This window comes from Diadema antillarum, unplaced genomic scaffold (assembly GCF_040938485.1).
Source record: "Diadema antillarum isolate AM-2024a unplaced genomic scaffold, OU_Dant_1.0 scf00000217, whole genome shotgun sequence".
In the NCBI taxonomy this organism is placed as follows: Eukaryota; Metazoa; Echinodermata; class Echinoidea; order Diadematoida; family Diadematidae; genus Diadema; species Diadema antillarum.
The window spans coordinates 777,127-797,330 of record NW_027271106.1 but is presented as its reverse complement, the minus strand read 5'-3'; the positions used below and the strand labels follow the sequence as shown (position 1 = coordinate 797,330).

The following is a 20,204-nucleotide window of genomic DNA, read 5'->3' as shown; positions in this document are numbered from 1 at the left end:
ACTGCGACACGTTTTCACATGTTGTTGGGCTTGCATTACCAGACCGCCGTCCTCGCGTCAGATAAAACGTGCATTAGGCACATCATTTCTCACCGGGAATCATGTTTCGACGAAAGCTGCAAGCTCTTAACTACCCGTCACCAAACATTAATGTTACAGGTAAGCAGCAGACAAACTGCAATGCTGGATTGCTGATGATATGAGATGTGCTGGATGTTGGATGCGTGCGCGGGTTGCCGCTGGGCTATCAATAATGGCTGCAGTCCGACAAGTGCATAATGATGTTGGAAATGGCATAAAAACGCAAACAAATGCAGCCATCGTTGTCAGAGTTCAAATATCCTGGCAAGGCCACCAGCTAACCCCAGTCTTTCGTAAAGTTCACTGCTTCTCTTACTTTATGCTACTGGTATTCCACATATCCGTTATTGGCCTCTCTCCTGTGTAGGATCTTGTCTAGAATTCTAGTGAGTAGTGTCGTGCCCGCTTAGATCATGAGAGTGGGAAGCCAACAATGCAATGCAACATTATTGTTGGTGGCCAACATCGCAACAATTAATCAAATAGGCGAGAGTGACAATGAGGCATGTTGAGTTGTACAAGGGAGCAAGTGGGGGGGGGGGGGGGTGGGTGGGTGGGTGAGTAGATGGATGTGTATTAGAAGCTTCTTCACTGACTTTTAGTGTTAAATGCATTATTTTGCAGGTCCATTTGCAGATACCATCACACTCCACTCTAGGACTAGGACTCAGTAGGAGCTGTAAACCTAAACAACTGAACTGGTGATTCCACGATTGAACTCTTAACCCCATCTATTCTCATATTTCCCCCAATGGCAAGAGAGTGGAACAATATCCCTGTGGTGAAGAACTTACATCAATAACAAGCACAAATGCTTTCAAAACAGCTCTACAAAAGCATTTGCATTTTTAGACTAGACGACACTCCAGTCACAGTCACGTTCTGAGTGATGCTCAACCTGAGCTTTTCAGAGTAACAGATCCAGATCCAGATCCAGACTCTGAGCTTGTGATAAGCAAAAATCTGGCAAGAGAATGGCGCATTTCTCGATTTTTAGCGCTTTTTCAGTGACCCTGATTCTTAACACTGGACTTCATTCGTGTGCGCTTTGTTGTGAATGACAGTGCTATTATGTGAAATGTTGCATGTGTTGTGACAGTACAATTTGCTGGCTTGTGATTAGTAAGTGACTGAATTCCAGTAGGTGACCAAATACTGGTAACCTTATCCTTTTTAGATCTTTATATGAATGTGCAATCTTTCGGATTATGTGATTGGCTAATCCGTGTTTAATAGCATTTTACAGTTAAAGAACTACAATATTTTAATGATTTTTTATCATGTGTCCTGTTCTCTGCACACTAAATAATTGCTTCTAAAAACATTGAAAGGGACGATGAACTACTTCTTGCTTGGTTTGTTGTAATTGAGGAATGGTGCACACTTAAACAGAAATGTTGTCTTTTGTCAAAGATATATAAACACCTGCTATTAAGAGTGCCTGACTTCTCCGCGGCACTTCTCCTTCTCTAACATCTCCCTGTCTCATGTGCAGTACCATGCTCAGCAACGCAATATGTGACTTGACATTTTGATGCACAGCTTTACTTAGTGACCAAATGCAGGTGTTATCTTACTCTTTGCCCTGATTCATGACTACCAGTATTCACTTATTCTATCTACAATTCAGTGATTCATCTCACTGAAGATGTCTCACAATTTTCAAAGTTGTTTACATAAAAATTTCAAATGGTGACAGATGACTGCATTTATAAAGAAATAAAGGGACTTTCATGTTTTCGATGGTGGTTTCATTATCACCAATTGACCAATACTTGCAAAATTAACAATGCACAAAAATATTGCCCAATGTAGCACAAATGCATTGTGCTTGTATGTCAGTCAAAATGGGAAAATGCTTACATTTCTCTCTAAAAGGCATAGTAATTCTTTGTCATTCTTTCAATGTGGTTCTCAATCCCAAATTCAGCCACTTGTGATATTGCCTTTCCAATTGTCTGACATTTCACAAAATCTTTTCCTTGCAAAATATGATATTTTGATACATGTTCCAGTGACCATTGCCAGCGTGTATTTGAATTTTTCATATGCATGCAGTCTAGGTGGATATCAGCACGTTGTTGAAATCAGGTACATACATTTATGTAAATCCTACTCTTTCAGACATTTCAGACAGATCTAGCATGAAGCATTTAGTTGAATTGAGTGCTTCTCTTAATCATTCATTCTCTTTGTGTTCTCATGTTTCTCTCCTGTCTTATCCCTGTAAGATGAAAATGTGTGGCGAAATCTCATTGAGTGGTTGGAAGATCAGAAAATCAGGTTGTACAAGATTGAGGACCGAGCTGAACTCCGCAGTAAAAGCAGCATGCAGTGGCCCAAGGCATTTGCCAAGGTAATGCTAATTTAGATATATTGCATGAAGTTGTGTATAAGCAATGATATAGATATCAATGTGAGAAATGTAAACCTGAAGTCTTACAACTGTAATGTGCAAGTTGAAAGTTTTACTTGTAATGGACAGAGAATAACTAATGAAAAGAAAAGGTGGTAGATAATAATGCTTGCATGAAATGTGTGATCTTATTCTATCAAATTCTGATTTCTGTTCAATGTCTTTTCAAGCACTTATGCTCTTGTATTGATCTCAGAACAGGGGCTAAGATATTAAATTTGACATGAAATCTGTCTTGACCAATCAATTTTGATGTACAGTATGTGCAGCATTAGTGTTTGTAACTGTCACTGTAACTAACAATCTTCATTTTGCTGGACTGACGATTGAGGCCTTCCTGTTTCCCCAAACCCTTCGATGGGATGACTCTGGTGCAGTAACTCATTGCATGATATTCATGCTGTCGTCTTTCAGTACATTCAAGATCTGCAGTGTCCACTGGATGGCAGCGACAGATTAGCAGTGTGTGACTGGCTACTGGGTCATGCTGTAAGATTGGAGTATGGAGAAAAAGGTGATTACAAGAATGACAAGGTGTTTCTCTCTGTCATTTTAGTTCTTCTTCCCATGCTTTGCAGAAACCTCTTGAAGCATACCTCTGTGAAGCAAGAAATTTTTCTGAATTGGAACCAACAGCCTTTTTCGCGCAGTATGAAATTTTGACAAATTGCCACTGGCATTCAAGGCATATTGTGTAAACAAGAACTTTCAGGGGCATTTTGTTTTCACAAATCTTGTCTCTCTCTCTCAAAAAAAAAAGATAAATAAATGCATGTGAAAATTTCTGGTTTTACAGTATTGGCACATTTGTGGTGGCTGTCGTCAGTAATGGACACAGAATTTGGGGCATAAGAGGATAGAATTTAAATATGAGTACACATTTCTGGAATATCTTATATGATGAGAAATGGCATCTATGGTGATGCCATTGTCATCAGTGCCTGTCAGATAGATATTTCTAATCTTCTTTCAAATAAGAAATCTAGTATTAAAAAAAAATCAACTACTTTGAGGGGCATGGTTTAAAACATTTGCCCACAGATGATTTGTCAATATTTCTGTCAAGAAATCACATCGGGGCAAATAGTTTTAACCGTGACGAGCAGTTGGTATTTGTTTTCTTATACATCATCCAACTTAATTCAAGATATTTATGCTAAATTAGACATTGAAATGAATTTGTTGTGCTACCGGTCAGAAAAATGACGTATTTGATTTTACTATGTGCTAATTGATACGTCCACAAGGAATAATTATACGCGTCGTGAAAATTGCTAACTGACTGAGGGGCGGCATAGCAAAAACTAGTGACTGCACCTTTGACCAATCAAAATTGAGGATTCATCAGATGTGAGGTTTATAATGATAAATATTTTGTAGTCTTGCGTTTATGCATTAAACACCTGGCATATTATAAAGTCCAAATTCACACACAGTCATGTCTTTCTCTTCTTTCCTTCAGTTCAATTGTATAAGAGTTTGCCGGTTGGAGGTCAAAGTTCACCGGGGGTGGTAGCAGATGATCCCTTTGCTGGCATTGAGGGTAAGGCTTCTGATACAGAGATACGACTACAGATCTGTGGGGCAAATAGTCAGACTTCAAAACATAGCACCACAAGATTCTACCAAACTTCAAATTCTTACATTGTATACTAAAAATTTGTTGGTTTTTTTCGTGTCATGTCACATGACTAATGTTGGCTGCCGAGAAGAAGTGTGAAATAATGTGAAATTGACATCTTCCTGCAAAGTATTAATTTTCATATAAAAAATATGTAAGCACTGAGTCTTCGTGATGATTTTATATCCACTCTTGTTGAAAGAAGAAATCATCTCCAAATGTATGGCACTGGCCATGTGTGCATGCACATCAAGTATCTGCAGTGCCATTATCAGTCAATAATGACTGTGATTGTCATCCCTCTGAATATCCGTTAGTCTCCAGTCCAGACGTCAAGGCAGGTCTGGTATCCCTGTGTGCCCTGCTGAATATTCCACGGCATGTTGACCCAGTCGTTACGCTGGAGGCCATCAGCCTCCTCATCAAGGAGCGGCTGTCTGAGGAGGCCCAGGCAGGAGCTCTGGAGGAGGTAGGAAGATAATGCTTCTCTATCTCAGCTACCCCATCCTGTATTCGAGCAGAATTCATCTCCTTGCACAGTGTCTAATTTCTAAATTGCAGAAGTCTCTGAATTTGTTGTTTTTGTGATTAAAGTCACCTGCCGTCTTCTTGAGTGATCACATGTAGGCAGTTGTTGTAGCAAACTGTTGGGAAGCATTGTGTGCCCCAGTGACGGACAATGTATGCCATAGACACAGAAATAGACACTGGAACTTCCTACTCAAGCAAGAAAGAAAAAGGCAATTTTTGACTCCATTTCACTCCATTGGATCACCACATTTGGAAAAACAGTTTTCAGCATCTTTTTTTTTTGTCCCCGCCGAACGAGTTCGAGCAGGGGACTATGAAACGGGCTCCGTACGTGTGTGTGTCCGTCCGTGTGTCCGTCCGTGTGTGCGTCCGTGTGTGATCAAAATGTTCAAAATGCTACTCCTTCGCCATTTCTAACCCGATTTTGATTCTGTTTGCTTTATATGATAGCACTACATGAGAGCTTTGAAACTTCTATACAGAATTTCAGTTGTGACCTTTGACCTTGACCTTTGACCTATACTGTACATTTTGCTTCAAAATGCTACTCCTTCGCCATTTCTAACCCGATTTTGATTCCGTTTGCTTTATATGATGGCACTAGGTGAGGGCTTCAAAACTTGTACACAGAATTTTGACCTTTGACTTCTTTGACCTTTGACCTTGATTTTTGACCTATATTGTACATTGCCTACAAAATGCTACTCCTTCGCCATTTCTAACCCGATTTTGATTCCGTTTGCTTTATGTGATGGCACTAGGTGAGGGCTTCAAAACTTCTACACAGAATTTTGACCTTTGACTTCTTTGACCTTTGACCTTGATTTTTGACCTATATTGTACATTTTGCTACAAAATGCTACTCCTTCGCCATTTGTAACCCGATTTCAATTCCGTTTGCTTTATGTGATGGCACTAGGTGAGGGCTTCAAAACTGCTACACAGAATTTTGACCTTTGACTTCTTTGACCTTTGACCTTGATTTTTGACCTGTATTGTACATTTTGCTGCCAAATGCTACTCCTTCGCCATTTCTAACCCGATCTCGATTCCGTTTGCTTTATGTGATGGCACTAGGTGAGGGCTTCAAAACTTCTACACAGAATTTTGACCTTTGACTTCTTTGACCTTTGACCTTGATTTTTTTACCTATATTGTACATTGGCTACAAAATGCTACTCCTTCGCCATTTCTAACCCGATTTCGATTCCGTTTGCTTTATGTGATGGCACTAGGTGAGGGCTTCAAAACTTCTACATAGAATTTTGACCTTTGACTTCTTTGACCTTTGACCTTCATCTTTTTACCTATATTGTACATTTTGCTACTAAATGCTACTTCCGGCGGGGACATATATTACGCACCGCGTAATTTCTACTTTTCCTTGTTCTTTCTACAAACAAGAAAGAGGCATTAAAGTCAATAGTGTTCAACCTCTGTACGATATTAACCATGTTTTCTTCTCGGTGATTCTCCTTTAACCAATGCAGTGATAATGTGTCCTTAATGCTGTTGTAGTTTTCCCAAGAAATCTTATAGTGTCCTGTTAATTTGGTTTTGTTGTTCAGATGTAATGCTATGCTCCCTGTTGCAACAAGCACTTCATTTTTCTCAACCCTGATGCATGAAATTCAAAGGGATTCTATGAAATGACAATGCTTCTCCACTTTGGAAGACTAGTCACGACAAATGCGTGGTCCAGATTTTCTGCAAGCTTGAATGAAATATAACTTTCAGGCTTTAGCTGTTGCATGTCCTACTTTTGATGCCACTAGGCCAACATGTAGCTTGCATTTTGGCACAGGAGTATGAATTACAGATGTGGCTCAGATAGTCATTACTATTTATTTATGTCTGCATTTGATCCTACAACAATGTCTTACTTATTCCCTGTGTTGCTAGTTATATTAGTTCAGCTGTTCAATGCATGTTTGATTGAATGAGTTCTTAAATTTTCCCCCTTTCATCTTCATTCTACCAGGGCGTTGCTATCGACTTGAGTGACTATGAACTAGGCTTTGATTCCAAAGGTAAGACAGTAGCTTCCCGAATTGCGATCGCAGTAATCCCCACCCCCAGTAATAATGACCACTACTTTACATTCACAGCATGCTGTCTGTTGGGTGTGACTATAATTTGGTGAATGCCAGATGCAGTTTGATGGGGTTCATAGTGTTGTAATTTAGTAGTAACCTCACACTATTTAAAACATTACTGAAACAGTAATTTAGTGATACTGTTTGATATATCTTATGAAATTTGTTTTTTATGCAAAATAGTTCTTTATCTGTCTATTATCTTTAGGGTTTATTTCTATAGAGTGTTTAAAAAAGACTCACCAACTTCACAATGATGAATTTCTTCCACCCTTTAGATCGAATACTGAATGATGCTGGCAGAATATTGCGTCTATTACACATCAATGAGCTCCGCGACCTCCAGACCAAAATCAACGAGGCTATAGTGGCAGTCCAGTCGATCACTGCTGACCCCAAGACAGACCAGAGACTGGGCAAGGTAGGACGGTAACGCCAACTCATCCTCGCTGCGGCATTCACGTTTCAAGAGAGCAAAAACAAAAAAAGAATGGATTGGAAGGAGAAATTAAATGCATGCTTGTCAGGAACTTGCTTTATTTTCATTTTTGTTTTGCGGAGGTGTCCATAATTCGCAGGATTATTCCATCTTGCTGTACTGCCTCCTGTAGAGAATGAGGTTTCTGCTCAGAAGGATTTCCTAACTGACCATATTTGCATTCACTGAGGAGATGAAAGGCTCTGCTCAATAGGACAGCGGGGCAGCACCAAAGTACAAAACGTTTAGATGGGAAAATGCGTCATGCTGTGGAACCCATGGATTGACTTGCTTACATTCTGAACAGGGAGACTTACACGCAGTATTGCTACATTGCAACGTAAATGTCAGGAATGCGCCTCCAAGTTTTCCACATGCCAGTGCAACATAGATATACTGTGATCTTTGGGGGAAAGTTTACCGTGATCTGCATAGCCATATCTGTGAAGGCTCAAGCCATATGATGTGGCAAGTTGATTTCATTTATCCAGATGACAACAACTTTCAGGCGTGATGTTTCCCCACCTACTTATCACATATGCTATATGTCATTCAGCTCACTTCTGCTTTTACACGATCAGTATTTTTATGCCTTCTGCATGCATACTTCTGTGTGTGTGTTTTTTTTTTACTCTCTCTCTCTGTCAAGACTGTCAGTCTGCTTTCATGGCCGTATGTCAGAAAGCATGATCAAGCGTGAAGGTTTGCTTTAGATGACTGGTGATGAATTTGTAGTTGCAATGTCAAAATCTCCCAATTTCTCTTCAGATGTAGCAGGTTCTCTTCACCGTGAAGGCTTGAATGTGAATAACTGAAAGATATGTTTTATTTGCTACACACTTGATATCATCAGTTTTGCTTGGGAAAGCAGACAACGCAATATTGTGACGAACAAATGTAGCTGGCACCCCAGTGACATATTAGGTTAAAGAAAAAAAAATATGTACAGTTAAGCCATGTTTGTATTTTGAAAGTGGATGGAAGGAACTAGCATGTTCTGGGATGTGATATCTAAAGTCATACACAGTATTCATACACAAGTGACAATGCTATAATCAGGTTGACATTTTTTATACTGTATAAGCTGTTATTTTCGTGAGGGTTTAATTTTCACGAATTTCGTGAATCACAGTCGGATCGTGAATTTAATAACACTTGAGAATGTCACATTGCACTAAGGTAATCGTGCATTTCCTGTACTATCGGTGTCAATTCGCGAAAATGACAGCTTATACAGTAATTTCCTTGCTATACAAAGTATTTTTTTTAAAGTGTGACTAACCTCACATGATGTGAACTCATGGAAGGCCATGCCAAAGTTGACTCTGCATAGATGCAAAATCTGCTGTTGCAGTGCTCGCATAGATGATTTTTTACTGTGCTGAACCACTTTTTTTTTTCTCTCCGTTGTTGTCAGGTTATTGGCCTCCCTGTCACCAAATTGGCAACTCAAAAATTGGCTGTAGTTTGTAGTAATAAAAGATGATTGCGTTTGAGAGAACAGTTGTTTCTCATGGTACTCTAAATCTAAAGTTCAATGAATTTGTTATCTCTATCAATTTCTGTTTGATGCAAATACTTTCCCATTATGTACAAACAGTAGTACATCATTTTAGAGGTTTTCTGTGTAGGTGTGTGTGTCATAAACTATGATTTTGGGCAAAGTTTCTCTTTCAAAACTTTGTGTAGTTGGCCTCATGAAATTGAAATTAATGTTTGAATTTCTGTAACTTATAGATCCCACTTACATATATGCTTCTGGCACTCCTGTATTACAGAATTTATTTTTTGAAGTGCAGTACAAGCAGTAAACGTTGCGAGTGTTGCTTTTGGTGTCTCTGTCCCAAATATAGGGTGCTGGAGACATTGTTTTTCGGTTGTCTGTCTGTCTGTCTCATCCAGGTTTTGCTTAGTGATTAAGATAAACCATGCAGTGGATATCTTTGTACCTTGGCCAGGCATGCTCCACATGAGGTGTAGATGCACTGATAAGAGATTTGAGGCAAAATCCTTCAAACTCAGAGGTCAAAGGTCACTGAACTTTGGCAAGTAATTCCATTTTTCCAGGAATGTCCAGTAGTTCTGGTGATATAATTTGGTAGGAAAGGTAGAAATACTTAGAGTATAGAGTATAGAAATGATTTTAAATGGTCAGCGAGCAAGGTCAAAGATCACTGTACTTTGACAAATGTGTCTTTTGCAGTCAGTACTTCAGCTAGACAGTGGTGATGATATATCTAGTTAATGGACAGGGTAGAAATAAACAATTATTTTCATGAACACGATAGTCTGTGATTGCTCAAAAGTCAAAGTCAAAGGTCACTTTTCTGTGGTTTGAAATGTCATTTTCCCAAACATAATTGCAATAGAGAACTCCCCAGTCTGCATTATAAAGGCTTTTATATGAAGTTGTTGTAAAAAAGTCATCAGTTGTAGATTGACACACTTCAAGGTGAGGGATACCTCCAAACTCTGTTATTACAAATACACGGTGTATTCATAGAAAAGCTAGAGTTTGTGGTGATGGTTAATGAATACACTCACTCATAAAAGATCAAATTTAAACGAATGAACAGTGTATATTTGTTTACATTTCCCCCATCAGCTTATGGCAGTGTGGTCAAAACATAAGTACAGCTGTAATTTACTTCTGTGTACAAAATGATAGTGCTGAGTCAACCTTTTTCTACGTTGACCTGCTTGTGTGTCAATACTCATAGAAGTCTCAGCATTATGTAATTTCAAGTATTCCTTATTCAACTTAAATGGGTTCAGTCAAATACTGTCATGAACCATTGCCCTAAATTCAGTCTCAAATGGATTGGAGTAAGGCGAGGTGTACCGTACCTCAATCGTATACATAATGCACAATTTGCACACATAGTAAGTCTCTGCCAGAGAATGTTCAAGCTACCAGCAGGCTGTCAGATACCAAACTGTGTGTAACATACCAAGGAGGTACCAGGCGAGCGGTTGCCTAGTACCTCCTTGAATATACTACCAGTTTTGCTGAAAGAGCATTGTTTTTCACTCACTGTCACTGCGAATTTATACTTGTGTGAAGGTGAAATACCTTGCATTGAAAACAAAGGAGAAATGAATATGCCCATGATATTCAGTATTCAAGCAAATCTGTGTATATTAGCAAGTTCAGAAGTGCATTGACCTTCTTCCCACCCTCTTGTGTATTTTCGTTTTGCTACACTATGTGATAATTTGGTAATTGGTCAAATCTAGACATGTATTCAATATGTACACATATCCTGTTTTGATTTGAGATTAAAGGGCATTAAGTAGTGTATTAGAAGGTATCTTTTTTTTTTTTTCCTTTTCTTTTGCAAGACATGAAACACATATTTGTGCAATTATGAACTAGGTAACTCCCATTATAACGGAGTCCTTGGAGTCCTAGTTCTCTTTTTCTTTTGTGATATTATAATTTCATCATAGTCAAACAACAAAGAACATCCAAATAGTAATTTTGGGACCTGAATTTTTTTCTTCGTTGTAACAAGAGTGTAGTTAACTTGTAACCGTGTTTGCTGAAATGGGAGTGTACTGTATACAACAGCATTCATGATGTGTGTTGAGAAAGATAAGTGTTAAGGTGCCACTAAGCTTATGGCGTTAATGCCCTTATCTTTCTCAACTGATGATAATTTACATCTCTCAACGCTCGGTGGTAACACAGGGTGCACAATTACCTCAGGGCTGCCAACCTTGGGTGAGAGTTTGGAGTGAGACACTGTGAGGGAATGAAGTGACCAAAGGGCGGGGGGAGATGTGGAAGGGGGTGTCCCCCTTGCATGGTAAGGAGCTTTGACAATATTTTTACATTTAAATAGTACAATCTGGTGCATAAATAGTAGTGACTTCAATACATACATAGAGCAGGTGTGCCCGCAGGAAAAGCTGGAAACTTTAAGCTTGGGCAGATCCAATGTTTGAAATACCGGGGATTTTGGAGTTTGGGGTTTCAGCATGAGAATTTGTTTATCAGAGTTGAAACAGTCAAAACTGGTTGAATTGCATGAGAGTTGGCAGCCCTGCAACATTAGCATGGATGCATTCATATTGTACATCCCTCAATCCTGGTATGATTTGTTTCAGATAATTATGGGTACACTGTACTGATGGTGTATGTACTTCCAAAACTCAGTTTCTTCAATGTTGTCCATGAAGATGTCAACTTGTAACTCCAGATATTCAACATACCAGAGGAAGCAGTATTGTTATTTCTCCTTTCATGGCCTGGGTGCTTGTGTATGTGGGAATATGTGTGTGTTCGTGTGTGTGTGTGTATGTGTGTGTATGTGTGTATTTTGGAGGGAGATAAAGATTTGTTGCTTGAGTAAATAAAACACATTCTCGTTTGTACACAGAGAAGCAATAAACGTTCGTTTTGAATATACTTATAATTGTATGCTCTCATTGCCTGCAGAAAATGCTCAGTCAGACTACAGTATACCTTATACAGGGGAAACTCGGTATAACGAACACTGCTATAACGAGATATCGGTTATAACGAGGAAATTTTCTCGGTCCCAAATTTCCTTCCACACAAGTCTATGTAAAATGCTACTCTTATAGCGAGATCGGCTATAACGAAATAACTGCTATAACGAGATAAATTTTGTGACTTCCAAACAAAGAAAAACATAGTAAATCAAACCTGCTATAGCGAGGTAAAGCAAAATGCCTTCGGTAAAGCTTTACTTCGCCTGTGCTATCATCTTCCGAGATTGTAAAGCTTGATGCGCCAAACACTGTCTTGTACACACATAATCATTTTCTTCAGTGCACTCCAGTTAGCACTGCATGTTGTACGTGTGAAGTGTGTGTGTGCACGCACACTGATACATGCAGAAAATGTGGTGGGACGGCCATATGTATTCTCATGGTCGGACATCCGGGTATTTTGCGTGTCACGGGGTCATGGATAGCGTTGGAGTGAAAACAAACCACTCGCGTGAGCCTGGAGTGAACGCTGTACGTGTTTTCTGCCGGGGCGCCCCGCGAGCAGAGCGCTAGCGCAAGCTGGTACTGTAGCTGTGCGGGCGGCAGGATTAGGCCCTAGGCCTACTCTAAATTAGGCCCTACCCTAAGTACTACAGTACTATGTACGTTAGACCTACCTGAAGTTTCTATGAGGTACTAAGTAGGCGTAGATATCGGGGTAGGGCCTACTCAAAGAGGTTCTACTGCACATCTGGCCATTTTGTCGGGTCGTTGATCCAGAGTCCTGCCGCGATTTCATACGGGCACAGGTCCAGTCCGGCCGCCTTAAACTTGGCAAAATACCGGGACCGATCGATCGACAGGATCCAGATTTTTAGAATATTGCTGGCAAGACATGATGCATGTATCTCATGAATGATGGCACAAATGACAAAATGAATAATGAAAAACAGTCCCCATGTCTGAGCTGCGTAGAGTTGCACATAAATTATACGCGTCGCACATGCACAGCATGCAGTATGCGCATTATGCAGGCTTAGCGCTTGCAAGCTGTTTGTTTTCACTCCAGTCGACCGGAAGTGACGTGTAGCCGACCGCAAGAATACATGACATCATCATGACGTTTAGCAGGTGTGAGGCAATCTGATGCTGTGATTGGCCTTCTACTTAGGGAATTCCCCGTCTTCACACACAATTACACACAGTCATAATGTACATACAGAATGTATCACATACACACACAGCATTGTGCAGACCATAAGCTTTCCACACAACACACACCCATACGATAACCACATACCAATCCACAGACGATCTTGATACAATCGCAAGCTATATAAATTTACAAATTCAAACATCTACAATTAATAAGAAACACATTCTTGATATTGGATTTCCTTGGCGAAAAACATCTTCTTACCCATAAAGGTGAGTAATTCCCTCACACACAATATCAAGTTATCAGTATTGATTGAAATATGATGGGTAGTCCCACATGTGCAAATTAATGTCGTTATTTTATGCCTTCTTTTATGCCTACTGATATAACGAGATATCGGCTATAACGAGGAAAATGACTCGGTTCCGACCATCTCGTTATATCGAGTTTCCACTGTATATTACCAGTGATGTCTGGTACAGTAACAAACTCCTATGTTCCAGATAGATTCATTTTATTTATCAAGGAGCAGATCTTGCAAGTTTGTAGGGGTGAGAGGTCAAAGTCCTGATATTGCAAATGCTCTCTGTTGACAATGAATAGGAGCAGTGAGATTTAATATATCTTGACACTGACCACTGGACTTGGCCATGACCAGTTCACTGGCTGTAGTGTGCTGTGTCAATAACTGTATAGTGTCAGAATAGAGTCATTTGAATATCTAGGACAGACAAAAGATCCCTGCTTGAGCTTTACTGGTTCACCTGTTCATCAATGCCACTGTACTTAATTAGCACCAGACATGACTGCCTGTAGTGAAGAGTGCCATTCATGTTACTACTGTACACGTGTACATGTATTTGTGTGATACAAAAAGGGTCATTCTGAAATGTCCATCTAGGACAGAACTTTTCATGTGATTTGTCGTGGTACATGTATTTGTATGATAATCAAATGAATTGTTGACATACTGTGACGTCAACAGTGTTATTATCGAATGAATATCTGTGTGCTTGTAAAACTGTAGAGTTATGTATGTGTATTATTTCTTACTTTTCATTGCTGTTTATTGAGTTGAGTCAGTGGAAAGAACGTGATAAGTATGACAGTTTGTATACTAAAAACATTTCAGTCATAATTATGACCAAGTTTGTGCCATTTATGTATGTCACCCGGTAGACCTTTTGGGTCACTAGACTGTCATTAACACAGTGGTTACTATCTTTGCTTTTGTTTCATTTCCAGTTCAGAAAAATGATCTTGGAAATGACTATGAAATTGATACTGGTTTGAATGTACATTCTATTTTGAAGATGAGCAGTATTTGACGATATTGTGTGGTACCTGTATGTCGTACCAGCATCACAGCTAATAATTGTAGCTTCCTCAACACACTACTATATCATTTGAGCATATAAAGTGTAACATGAAAATCGATGGGCTTTGCCAATATATCGGTAAGAACTTTTGTAATAGATTGACTATAAGTGTCTATACTAGAAGGCAAAGAAAAATAAAAAACAAAAATATAGCAACACAAGTACTGCAGTGAAACCAGTATGAGGGAAAGATGTACTGTTATGCATCAATGATATGTTGGTTGAACAGCCCCACGGAGTGCTGTATCCTTCTCTGCTGAATTACCTTATGATAACATTGCATGTGATGCAATACCGTTGTCTAATTAAAGTGTAGATATGAATCCACTCCTGGTGTTCACGTGATATGGTTTATGATGTGCAAAGTGTGATTATGTTGATATTATATTTGCCATTGCAGTCATATTATTGTGCTGTTGTTGTGTCAAACATGCCCCAGCCACTATTCCACTGCCAGAACAATTGCATTTACACCACCGTCAACTTTTAGCTGTCCCCCAAAGTGCACATACATGTTTGTGCATGTACCTTGGATCCTTCCAAATGGTAATAAGCAAGTTATATATGTGGCTCCACACGAATTATAACCCCAGCCAAGCCTACACTTGTCCAAAGGTTGCCACGGCTTTCCCCACATATCAAAAACATGTGTATATGTGGCAACATCCATTCTTAACGAGAAAATCTCCAGGTGTTTAGGAAGAAAACCCTCATGAAGCAACTGGCCAGAAACATCTCTGAATTCTGCAACCATGACAAAAATTGCTTATGGTAGATGTGAGATGCATGTTCAGAAACTAGAACACTTTTACTCCTTGAAGCATAGTAGACAAAATACATGATAGATTATGTAGTGACTGTGCACTTATTTTTTTAAAGCAAAACTAGGAAATCTAGTCACTGTCAAAACAATGCAATTCATTACAATCATCACTAAAGAATAATGTTTCTCCACTTTAATATTTCTTCTTATTCATATTCACACAATATCTTACATAAAGATACACACAGAATAGGGTAGAATGAAATGTGAAAAAGTGATACATAGAACAGTTTTGCAACAGTGTCTACAGATGAAATCATAACACTCGGCATAAATTTGATAAATAATCTGATACAAAAATAGTTCGAGAGTATAGACCACCTTGAGATGTTTGTGAGAAGACTTCACTTGAATGAAACCAATGGAAAGAATTTTAGACTTCAGGCACTGAATGAGCAGTAACTTTTTTTGTGTGTTTTTGTTTCAGGAGAGCCAGAAAGAATACACAGTAAATAGGAAAAAAACTTTGTCCTTAATGAGTAAGATTATGAAGTGCAGTCACATTCATCAAAAGTTCCACTCAACGTAGACAAAGAAATAGCAAGACTGTATTTAGATCTTGCCAAAACAACAGAACCATTCGACCCTTACAGTGCAGAGAGCATTGATTCTTACAAGATATGTCCCACTTTCTCCTGTATCATGACACATCCTAGTCAAGCCTTTGCCTGAGGGTAATTGGATATAATGAAATACAGCTTGAAGGCAGCAGATTAATTTCAAGATGTTGTGGCTCATGTATATTCCTGTACGTATACACATGAACCAAACCAAAATCTGATACTGATGTATATGATGTACGGAATCTGTGTTTGAAAGTTAAGATTGTAACAATGATCACTGCTGTATGTATATTAGTATGATATTTTTCCCAGTCAGAAAGGCTCTTTCTCAATAATGTACAAGTAAATCTTACAGGAATCAAGAATAAGTCATGAATAAGTACGACTAATACAGAATCATATATTTGATAAATACCAAAATAAAAGTGAGTATAGCCATGCAAATAGAGTTTCCTACATATTCCCATTCTCTCATATTTATTTGCACACAGCCAAAATGCAGACAGCCAGAGAAATATGTTTATGACATTTAACAATTTCATTGGTTTTATGTTTTTCTCTCTGCTATTCATAACATCTTGTTCTCAGGTCAAGTGGGAAGAGTGATCTTTGCAAGGAAGATTTTAGGAAGACTACTAGAAATGTCTTGATTTGAGTGCTACTTCTTGGCAGATTTCTTTTTGTTCTTTTCCTTGCCTTTCTCCTTATCCTTCTTCTTTTTCTTCCTGGCTGGCTTTGACACGGAGAAGCCTGTTTTATTGTCATACTGGAGAATCTTTAGTCCAGCTAGTTTCACTCCATAGGCCGATGCGCAAAAGGCGAGGTCGAAGTCTGCCGGCTTCAACCCGAATGCAGTGCCCGTCCGTTCGGAGAGAGCCATCATCAGTACGAGACAGCGCAGCAGCGTTGGTGCAGGACTACTAGTACGTTCCAATGGGGTCTCCGCAACCGGCATCTTCTTAACACTTCGGAGATCAGTGGCGTCTAGTCTAGGGAGTAATGGTCTTTGGTTATTGCCATTACACGCTCGGCTGGTGAATCGATCAGATGACTCCATGTTTGATGATTCCTGCATTCAACGCAAAGGGGAAGGGGTATTAGTAGTGTTTTGCATTCATGTAAACAGTTCATTACATTGTGTGTCATTCAACTTCAGTTATTCTTCCTATGATTTTGCCTTCCACCATCTAGTAGGGCCTACACCTGTATTTGAATGCAATACTTTTGTGTAACCATGGAAATCATTTTAATTTAAGGTCTTAACTTTGCATAGGCCCTAAACCCAAGGATTGCCCCCCCCCCCCAAAAAAAAAAAAATAATAATAATAATAATAAAAATGATAATAATAAAAAAAAAATAAAATAAAAATCTCAACAACACAAACAAACAAAACACTGAATTAGATTTGTCCAAGAGTGTCCACAATATTCATTCTTCTGACCATGCAAAGGAATGTTCTCCCACTGTCATGGCAAGATTTAATTCCTTGTCTCCCAAATTATTATCATTACTACTATAATTTCTAGTACCACGTACTATTATTATTTTCTTAACTCGAGACTTGTGAAAGAAATGCCTTATGATCCACTAGGCACTTCAATAAGGAAAACTCCAACCCTCCTAGACCTACTAAGAGTCTTGACTTTCTTTACTGAATGGGATCTATGTATGATTTCTCGAATCAGAAATGCAGTCTGGTTAGTTTACTTTCAGGGTATATCGTACTATTTGCAATTAAGCTGTTGATCTTCAAAGTCGGGACTTAAATCCCATGCCATGAATAGACAACAAAGTCAAGACATGAAATACATTCAATGCCATTTATCTGTTGGTTATGTGAATTGCATAAGAATAAACTCACACTTGTTTGGGTTTGCTGGATGAAACTTGTAACGTTGGGCATTAACCCATTCGACATCTGGTAGCCTTTTGCTGGAGGTGTCGTAGTCACCGATGATGAACAATACGACACCGAGAGCGAATGGCCGAGTGGAGCATGTCTGGAAGAATGATGAAAACCTTCTGATCTGATGTTGCTGGCAATGTTGGTTCCGTAAATTACTCGATCATTTCCCTTCGTTGGCGCAACCTGAAGTCCTTCTAACACTCTGTCCTGTTTCCAAAATGTTGCCATTGTTGGTTTTATTTGACTTTGAGTCATGCTCCGGGTCGTGCTGTCACTCGAATTGTGCGTCGGCTGCAGAGGAACAGCAGTCGATAGATCAACCTTGTCCCCGGGCACCTTGTTAGCCTGGTGAGTAATTGTGGCGAGAATTACGGAAGATTTAGTTTTGGAAGTGCAGCTATTTGGAAGCAATACAGCAGCGTTACCGACTGATATTTGTGGCGAATTGACAGGAAATCTTGACGCGGGAATGGACGGGTTCGATGATGCAGAGCGCTCCTGATGCGCTGACGAGTGATCTGTCGATGCTACAGCGCGCTGCGCTAGATCAATGGGTCTGTCTTGGGTCTCGCATCTCGGTGCAATACACGGCGATCGCTTACTATCAGCCGTTGCTGCTACTTCTAGCAGTCTCTTTCTCATGGCTTCAATCTCCTCTTCCTCTTGAGCAAGCTTTTTCACACGTGATCGTTTATTCTGAAACCAGATGTTGACGAAATGGGTGGACATTTCAATTTCTCTAGCCAGCTCTTCCTTCTTTTCTCTTCCCGGCCATTGTTCTTGCTTGAACAGGGCCTCCAACTTCAACAGCTGTTCGGCTGTGATGATCGTCCGTTTCCTCCTTTTCCGTGGAAACATAGCTGACATATCACAGCTAGAAGATCTTTTACGCGAATCTGTAGATTTTTCAGTCATATCAAAACTACAAACTTTCACAAAACTGGAACTGATGTTTAATGCTCATTCAGTTTAGACACCTTCTACTCAGTCTCAGGACAGTAGTTTTACAGAATGTAACATCACACAACGCAGCGGACATGCGCATTAAAAGCGTACGGCTACTAGTAACTAATTGATGGATGGGCCATGGTGGGTCAGCGTACTGTGTGTGCAGGGAAATCAAGCGCTTCGATATGGCAGCATACGCTTAATCGTCTACGCTCTGTTTGTTTTTGAGAATGAGTCAGGCGCTCTACTTTTGACCAATCAGAACGCAGGGTGATAATTGATTGGTTTGTGCAGGTATACAAGTTGCTTATGTGTTTCCAGTACCTATGAATTGAATCATGCACTCTCAGAGTAGTTTCTGTATGCCCATTCATGAGATTTTTTTTTAATTTGTTGTTTACGTGTATTCATGTGTTTGTGTAGGTGTAAGGGGTGTGTGTGTGCTTTTGCTATGCCCTCGTGCACTTCACAAGTTGATGCCTCAAAGCGAATACTCAGTCGTCTTTGCACAAGGTTGAGCTACCGATAAAGCCCACGGCTTATTATTTTGTTAGTCTACGCTCAGAAGCTTTATTGATAAAACAACATTTTGCAAAAATTAATGTTACATACGTTTAATTCAAATCAAAGATCAAGTCGGTGATCATTTTTGAGTGTTGAACTCACTACACGGAATGCATAAAGAAGGATGCAATTGCAATGTAACACCAGGGAAAACAGCTGTACACTAAGGCTAACATGGCAGAAACATCGATCCTTTAATCTATTTTCCATCAAATTGATATGTATCTACTGTATCTTTGCTATACTAGTATTATGAGTCGCATGATTGGAGGATGAAATCTGAAGAAATATCGTTCGATGAGAAACACAATGCTCATAAACCCCTCTAAAAAAACCACAACCCTTTAACATAGTCATGATGAACGAAGCATTATAATTTTACCTTCTTTGCAAGCCGGTCAAATATTTGTCTGAATACATGCCATTGATTGTCACAGTTGTCTTTACACACACACACACACACACACACACACACATACCCATGGTCATCTAAATGGAACTCTTATATCAAGGTTAAAAGATGATTAATGTGAAAAAACAATCTTTGCTTGTCTTAGATGATCAAAACGCTGTGTCGATGCATGTTGGCTGCTTTATTTTGACGCACCATATCACTCACCCGTCTATTTAACCCGTGCTTTTGATGTAGAAGATAACAATGCAGTAAACTTCACAACCAAGAGCATTGATAACATTGAATGTACATATCTGCCACATTTTGACTGATGATTAAAAACAAATGACGAAATCAAAGCAAATGCACATTTACACATCCTGGAGAATTTTGTGTAATCGTCTTAATTATATTCCAGCCGTCGTCAAGTTGTGTAAACCTCGTGATGAGGGGACAATTTTGCAACTGCGGCAAAGCTTACTTTCAGAATTAGCGTGTATCAGTCCCATAGGATGATGCAAGAATAAAACTCATTTTCGGAAGATTACAGATGAATACAAAGCAATTATATTTAAACATTTTCTTTCTTTTAGAAACGGGTCCACCTGTGTGTGTGTGTGTGTGTGTGTGTGTGTGTGTGTGTGTGTGTGTGTGGTTGGGTGGTTACACCGCTAGAATCTGAGATCTTGCAAGGGATTTTTCTTCAATTGATATACATCTGTACAGCAATGGGATCGCAGAGAGAAATATTAGACAACGAACGAAACCAGAAGCCGTGTCCTTTTA

The 20,204-nt window shown here is 39.3% G+C and overlaps 1 protein-coding gene across 1 annotated transcript; it reads left to right on the top strand.

Moving 5' to 3' along the window:
- LOC139724500 (RNA transcription, translation and transport factor protein-like) lies at nucleotides 1-8,524 on the top strand. The gene is made up of 7 exons (XM_071635635.1): nucleotides 1-159; nucleotides 2,313-2,437; nucleotides 2,912-3,011; nucleotides 3,960-4,040; nucleotides 4,436-4,587; nucleotides 6,631-6,679; nucleotides 7,024-8,524. Exons 1-7 carry the CDS (start codon nucleotides 102-104, stop codon nucleotides 7,176-7,178), a joined length of 720 nt encoding a protein of 239 aa, XP_071491736.1. The 5' UTR covers nucleotides 1-101; the 3' UTR covers nucleotides 7,179-8,524.
- Nucleotides 8,525-20,204: the final 11,680 nt, after the last annotated feature.